At 51.8% G+C, this 7,852-nt stretch overlaps 1 protein-coding gene across 1 annotated transcript in view; it reads right to left on the reverse strand.

Moving 5' to 3' along the window:
• The window catches only part of GLTP (glycolipid transfer protein), a 30,301-nt gene extending 23,041 nt beyond the window's left edge, over positions 1 to 7,260 (reverse strand). Inside the window, exon 1 of the mRNA XM_032301189.1 lies at positions 7,021 to 7,260. Coding sequence (XP_032157080.1) covers positions 7,021 to 7,123 — 103 coding nt within the window. The 5' untranslated portion in view covers positions 7,124 to 7,260. The remainder of the gene's footprint in view (positions 1 to 7,020) is intronic.
• Between the last annotated feature and the right edge of the window lie 592 nt (positions 7,261 to 7,852).

Genomic DNA, 7,852 nt, shown 5'->3' on the forward strand with positions numbered 1-7,852 from the left:
GAAAAATCAACTCTAGAATTTGGATTTCAAGATCTGAGAGGTAGAAATCATGACCTTTAGCTCTTCCATGTCCAGTTTCTCCCTAAGCCAGAGCAAACAGGAGTCATCTCATGCACCATTCTAACTGACCTGAAGTGGATGTGTTAAGAAAGATGCCCAGGCTGTGTCTAGGCTCAAAGGGGAAACAGCATCATGACTGATTAATGACGTCTGCCATAAGTACAGGCTATAAAGGGGGTTATGTAGTTTAATTTAGTCATGTATTTTATTTTATTTATTTGAGATGGAGTCTCACTCTGTTGCCCAGGCTGGAGTGCAGTGGTGCAATCTCAGCTCACTGAGATTGAATCCCAGGTTCAAGGGATTCTTCTGCCTCAGCCTTCCCAGTAGTTGGGACTACAGGTGCACGCTACCACATCCAGCTAATTTTTTGTATTTTTAGTAGAGACGGGTTTTCTCCATGTTGGCCAGGCTGGTTTCCAACTCCCGATCTCAGGTGATCCGCCTGCCTCAGCCTGCCAAAGTGCTGGGATTACAGGCATGAGCCACTGTGCCCACTCTATTCATGTATTTTAATTTGGAAAGAGAGAGAAGGGCCCAGCATCTTCAACAAGAACTCAGGAGAATGAGAATGGAATGAAAAGCAGTCATTCGGCGAACAGCACTAGCACCAAGTGCTAGGCCCTGAAATACCTCAAAGTCACAGAATCTGATAGGGTCCATGGGAGTCTAAGAGAGTCAGGAGAGAATTTCTAGATAAGGTGACCCCTTAAGGGTATGTAGAACCCAGACAGGCAAAAGGAGGGAGGTGGGCTGAAGAGCAGAGTGCTCCACCAGGCGGAGGGGCTGATGGGGGGAAGCTCTGGAGGCAAGAGTATGACAATCGTGACACGTGCGGGGCTGCAAGCCATTCGCAAAGGCTTCAAGCTGGGGTAATAGGGAACCATAGTGTCAAGAACTAGATGACACTTAACTCTCCATGCCCTCCCATTGCTCATGCTTTAGAACAGCTGAAAAATTGACCTTCAAAATGAGAAAGCAGGCCTCCCAGAAGTCAGTCTTGCAAACTGACCGGTCAGGAGAGATCTGATTACTGGGTCAAGGCAGAGAGAGAAGATAAACACAGGGCTGGCCTCTAAGTGGATGTAGTAAAACCTGTACAACTCGGGAGATTCCGATTGGAGATAAGGAGGAAGGGCAAGCCCAAGATGTGGTTGGTCTAAACCAGGCAGGAAGGAGGCTGCCTCACAGCCCACGCCCACTGAAGCAAGCCCAGGCGGTCCTGCCACAAACCACACCTAACAAAGGCTTAAGAGAGGCGAGGCCGGGAGAGGTGGCTTACGCCTGTAATCCCAACACTATGGGAGGCCGAGGTGGGCAGATCACCTGAGGTTGGGAGTTCGAGACCAGCCTGACCCCATCTCTACTAAAAATACAAAATCAGCTGGGCGTGACAGCACATGCCTCTAATCCCAGCTACTCAAGAGGCTGAACCAGGAGAATGGCTTGAACCCAGGAGGCGGAGGTTTTGGTGATCACACCATTGCACTCCAGCCTGGGCAACAAGAGCAAAACTCCGTCTCAAAAAAAAAAAAAAAAAAAGAAGAAATGTAGCAGTTTCACTTCTAAAAATGAGAAATAACCAAAGGAGTGCCCAAAGAAGTGCATACAAGGATATTCACTGTAGCACTGCCTGCCAGAGCCTGGCATAAGAAGTGTGAATGTCCAACAGTAGGGGATTGGTTTAATAAATTATGCCACATTGAAAAAATAGAATCAGCCAGGTGCGATGGCTCACGCCTGTAATCCCAGCACTTTAGGAGGCTGGGGCGAATGGATCACTTGAGGTCAAGAGTTCAAGAACAGCCTGGCCAACATGGTGAAACCTCATCTCTACTAAAATACGGAAGTTAGCTGGGCATAGAGTCACATGCATGTAATCCCAGCTACTTGGGAGGCCAAGGCACAAGGATCACTTGAACCCAGGAGGTAGAGGTTGATGGAGCCGAGATCACAGCACTGCACTCCAGCCTGAACAACATAAAAAGATCCCAGTCTCTACAAAAATAAAAATTTAAAAATTAGCTGAGCATGGTGGCACACGCCTGTAGTCCTAGCTGCTCAGGAAGCTGAAGTGGGAGGATCCCTTGAGCTCAGGAGTTCACATCACTGCATCACCCCAACCTAGGTGACACAGCAAGACAGAAAAAAAAGAAAGAGGGAGGAAGGGAGGAAAAAAGGAAGAAAAGAAAGACGAGAAAAAGAAAGAGGAAGGAAAGAAGGAAGGAAGGGAGGGAAAGAAAAGGAAAGACAGAAGAGGACTCACATTAAAAGATGGTCATGCTATATTGTTAGGTAGAAAAAGCAGGTTATACTTTCTTTTTTTGAGACAACATCTCACTCTGCCAACCAGTAATGAGTGATAATTAGGCGTTACGTAGATTTTTTTTTTTTTTTTTTTTGAGACAAGGTCTTACTCTGTCACCCAGGCTGGAGTGCAGTAGCACAGTCTCAGCTCACTGCAACCTCCACCTCCCAAGCTCAAGCAATCTTCCCACCTCGGCCTCTCGAGTAGCTGGGACTACAGGCATGAACCACAACACCCGGCTAATTTTCTGTACTTTTGGTAGAGACTGGGTTTCACTATGTTACCCAGGCTGGTCCAAACTCTTGACCTTAAGCAATCTGCCCGCCTAGGACTCCCAAAGTGCTGGGATTATAGGCATAAGCCACCATACCAGCCCATACTTTTTTTCCCCCAAAAAAGATAGATGTAAATAAGTCTGGAAGGAAAATATTCTGAAATCCCAGTAGAGATTCTTTCTTTAAAACTCCACCTCAGGGCCGGGCGCGGTGGCTCAAGCCTGTAATCCCAGCACTTTGGGAGTCCGAGGCGGGTGGATCACAAGGTCAAGAGATCGAGACCATCCTGGTCAACATGGTGAAACCCCGTCTCTACTAAAACTACAAAAAATTAGCTGGGCATGGTGACGCATGCCTGTAATCCCAGCTACTCAGGAGGCTGAGGCAGGAGAATTGCCTGAACCTAGGAGGCGGAGGTTGCGGTGAGCCGAGATCGCGCCATTGCACTCCAGCCTGGGTAACAAGAGTGAAACTCCGTCCCAAAAAAAAAAAAAAAAAAAACTCCACCTCAAATGTTGACAGACAAGTGAACTAATCTACATAAAGTACTTAGCACACAGTAAGAGCTCAATGAATGAGAGGAAGATTTTTATATATCATTTGTATTTGCTCAGTTTTCCTCTAATCGACAGATCTTCCTTGCAGAATTAAATACTTTTTTAAAACACAACTCTGGTCGGGTGCGGTGGCTTACACCTGTAATCCCAGCACTTTGGGAAGCCGAGGCGGACAGATCACGAGGTCAAGAGATCAAGACCATCCTAGCGAACATGGTGAAACCCCATCTCTACTAAAAATACGAACATTAGCTGGTCGTGGTGGCATGCACCTGTAGTCCCAGCTACTCGGGAGGCTAAGGCAGGAGAATTGCCTGGACCCAGGAGTCAGAGGTTGCAGTGAGCTGAGATCGCGCCACTGCACTCCAGCCTGGCGCCTGGCAACACAGCGAGACTATGTCTCAAAAATAAAAACAAAAACACCGCTTTCAGTTCTTTGCCATATTTATATCTAGAGCCATGGTTCTCAGAGGTGATTTTGCCTCCCTGGGGATAGTTTAGGTTGTCACAACTTGGGGAGGGGGGTGCTACTGGCATCTGGTAGGTAGAGGCCAGGGATGCTGCTAAACATCTTACAATGCACAGGACAATCCCACTACCACAAAGGATGGCCTGGCCCCAAATGCTGGCAATTCCATGGTGGAAAATCCCTGACTTGGAGGAGACTGCAAGGCGTTTCTGACTCCTGCTGTCCATCACCCCAGATCGGCTCCATTCAAGAGACACACACACTACCCAGATCATCCAGGTGACTGGACGCTTCCAAGATCTAGAAAAAGCTCCTGCGGCCGGGCACGGTGGCTCACACCTGTAATCCCAGCACTTTGGGAGACTGAGGTGGGCGGATCATGAGGTCAGGAGTTCAAGACCAGCCTGGCTGATATGATGAAACCCCGTCTCTACTAAAAATACAAGAATTAGCTGGGCATGGTGGCACACGCCTGTAATCCCAGCTACTCAGGAGGCTGAGGCAGGAGAATAACTTGAACCTGGGAGGCAAAGGCTGCTGTGAGCCAAGATCATACCACTGCACGCCAGCCTGGGTGACAGATTGAGACTCTGTCTCAAAAAAAGAAAAAGCCCCTGCATCAGAGCTAACAGCTAATCTCGATCAGATGTCTCAGAGAAAAGTCACTGTGGAAGAATCTTCCTAAAGCTTAAGTCTTAAACCCTCAGGAGAAATAGAAGAGAATAATGGTTCAAATGAATTATCACTTTTTTTCTTTAGAGTCCTATGAATTGGCCTCTTTGGTGAACAGTAAACAGCTCTGGTGGGCAGAGGGCCTTGTGGTGGTTAACCCTTTGTGGACCAACCCCACTGAAGCTTCTGTATAAATGGTACTTCTGCTAACAGATGTGACACCCCACAGCACAGGGACTGCAACACAGACAAGGGTCCTTTGAGATCAGGGAAAGGGAGGAGGAGATGCTCTTCAGCCCTGGCACCAGATGCTGCTGGCTCTGGCTTGCCACCTCCCTCTTTCTTCCAAAACCAGCCAGATAATCACATCAAATGATGGTACCCCTAAAAAATGCAGAATGGATGTGCAACCTCGCTGAAAATAAGGGAAGAAAAAGCCACCCAGTTTAACCCAGGGTTTCCCCACCTTTGACACTGCTGACATTTGGGGTTGGATCATTCTTTGTTGTAGAGGGACTGTCCTGTGCACTATAGGCTGTTGAGGAGCAGCTCCCTGGCTTCTACCCACAAACACCCCGCGCCCCCTCCCCCAACTTAGTTGTGACAAAAATGTCTCCAGCATTCTTAGATGTCCCCTATTCTCAGTTGAGAACCACTGGCTTAAATGGATTCTGAATCCCTGTCCAGGGCAAGCTGGCTCTGACTTGAAACTAGTTCTGGTGTGGCTAGGTGCAGGGGCTCACGCCTGTAATCCCAACACTTTGGGAGGCCGAGGCGGGCGGATCACCTGAGGTTGGGAGTTCGAGACCATCCTGGCCAACATGGAGAAACCTCATCTCTACTAAAAATACATAATGTGGTGGCATGCGCCTGTAACCCCAGCTACTCAGGAGGCTGAGGCAGGAGACTCACTTGAACCCGGGAGGTGGAGGTTGCAGTGAGCCGAGATCACTGCATTGTACTCCAGCCTGGGAAACAAGAGTGAAACTCCGTTCCCCAAAAAAAGAAACCATTCCTGGAACCAAAGAGGAAACAAGCAAGCAAAAAACAACAACAACGCTGTCACAAAATTAAACAACTTCGCAATGCTAGAGCGGGTTCACTCCCAAGCCCCTGCCTGGAGAGCATTGCCTCAAGACTACAACACTGATAGTATGAAAGTTTTGTGCATTTAGCAGTATTGACTGAGCATCTGCTATGTGCCAGGCACTGTTCTGGGCACTGGGGACACACAGTGGATTTAAAAGACCAAGCCCTTGCTCCCGGATCGCTTACCCAGGTCTGAGAATCATGCACGCCAGACAACTGCACTCCCTCAAACACTGATTAATCACTCTAGCAAGGAACCAAAACTGGATTCAGGAACTTATAACCACGGCCCCCACAGCGAAGATCTATTTGGTACTTAGGGCCTCAGTGCTTTACACACAGCACGTCATCTACTCCTCACAGTTGGCCTAGGAGATCAGCATCCCCATTTCACAGCTGGGGACACTGAGGCTCAAGAGGTGGAGGAGGGGAACTATAGACTCCAGGTAACCACAAACCTCCCAGAGCTGCCACCCCCAATAAGCTTTCATCGCCCACCAAGTCCATCTGTCTTATGGTCTCCTGTTTGTGGGTTTCAGCTGGACTCTGCCCTGGGGGCTGGTATCTTCCTGCAAGGCCACCAAGTGAACCAGCAGGGTGAGACAGCCCACATGGAGGAGGAGAACAGAGGCTCAGGTCGCACCCTTTACCCAGGACCCAAAAGGCAAAGGGCAGGGCAGTGGTACTGGCTTCTATTTCCCATTTTCCATCTGGAGCCTTGGCTGGGCTCCAGATGGAAAATGGGAGTGGGGGGAAAGGGTCTGAAAGTGGACTGCCTTCCCAGTGCTCCCAGGAATTTCCGCATGACTTATAGGGGAGGGGCTTCCTCTTGTAGAGCCCAAATTGAGGAAGGAATTAGTGCCAAGCTCTGTATGTCTGATGTCACCTCACAAAACAGCTCCCCTGCTCCCCTAACTCTCACCCCTGTCCTAGAAGGAGGAAAAACATTAGGTGGTTTCCCCTAGAGACAGCCCCGGGAGTTTTGCAGCTCCAGCTTCAAAACCCCTTCCCCGTCCCGCCTCACCAGGCTTCCTACCCTTGGAGGGGGAGGCGGGGAGTCTCTGATCTAGAATGGGGGGATTCTGAGGGAAGAAGGAAGGGTTCATTTGTCCCGTGAGGGAGAGGCTAGAAGCGTTCAAAGAGAAGGCTTATGAGGGGGGATTCATTGCAGGGGAAGGGAGTTGAGAACCATCAGAAAGCGCCAGGCATGAAGGACTTTGGGGAAAAAGGGGCAGGAGGCTTCGGGGGAGATGGTGGATTGGAGCACGCCTAGGAGAGACGGAAGAGTAAGGGGTGTTGGGGGGACGGATGACCGTGAGGCACTTGGGGGATATGGAGGAATGTGAGGTATCCAGGGAGAGGGAGGATTTGGGGAGGAGAGGGACGATGTGACATGTTCAGAGGGGAGAGGACTTGGAAGTGGCCCGGGAAAGGGAGAATTTAGGGTGTGTGGAAGGAAAGAGGATCTTGGGTGCCTGGGGAAACAGGATTTGGGGTGTCTAGGGCAGAGGTGGTTAGGGGATGCTCGGGGGAGGAAGGATTCGGGTGCGCGTGGTGCTGCGGGACGCTTCCCCCTCCGTTCCGGCTCACCGAAGAAGGGCGGCAGGTGGGACACCGCCTCGAGGAAGGGCCCGGTCTCGATCTGCTTGTCCGCGGGCAGCGGCTTCAGCAGGTGTTCGGCCAGCAGCGCCATTTCGGGGTCGAGGCCCGCGGTGATGCCCCAGCCGGCGCCGCGGGCGTCCACGCCGCCCCCCGGGCCGCCGCCGTCAGCGCCGGGGCCGTCACAGCCTCCCGCCGCAGGCTCCGGGGACGCCAGCGTCGCCACTTCCGCCCGCGCTGCGCCCCAGTAGCGAGCGCTCAGCGCCGCCCGCAGGCCAAGCGCCTAAGCAGCCAGGCGCACCGCCCCGCCCGCCCCCTGCTCGCCAGCTCCCAATCCGCGCCCGCCGCCGAGGTCTCCGCGCCGCCATTGACCGGGGGACGGGCCGGGGGCGGGGCGCAGAGGTGGCGCGCCGGCTCTTGGATCCCGAAGGGCCCCGGTGAGCCGCTCCCAGGTGAGTCTTCCCTAGGTGTGCCTCTCGCCACCCCCTGCTTGGCCCCCCGACCCGGACAGGCCGCCTCGGGCCAGGTCACAGCTCACGACCCTCCCGCCAGCTTAGGTTACAGCCCTAACCAACCAACGCTCCCCAGGACCCCCGTTTCCCCAAAATTGTTCCCCAATAACCCCAAATGACCTGGGTGGACACTGCTTTCCTGTTGGTCACGGTTCTCTTTCGCTACAACCGACGGAGACGCTCGATTGCTTGATTCTTCGTCTTCAGTGACATTATACCTGTTGAACACGGCTGAAGTACAGCCTAACTCACCCACTGCCCTGCTGGACGATTCTTGCTTCCCGAAATCTGGGTCCTGCCTGCCCTCAACA

The sequence above is a fragment of the Sapajus apella genome, unplaced genomic scaffold (assembly GCF_009761245.1).
Source record: "Sapajus apella isolate SASKATOON/1434 unplaced genomic scaffold, GSC_monkey_1.0 scaffold2, whole genome shotgun sequence".
Lineage (NCBI taxonomy): Eukaryota > Metazoa > Chordata > Mammalia > Primates > Cebidae > Sapajus > Sapajus apella.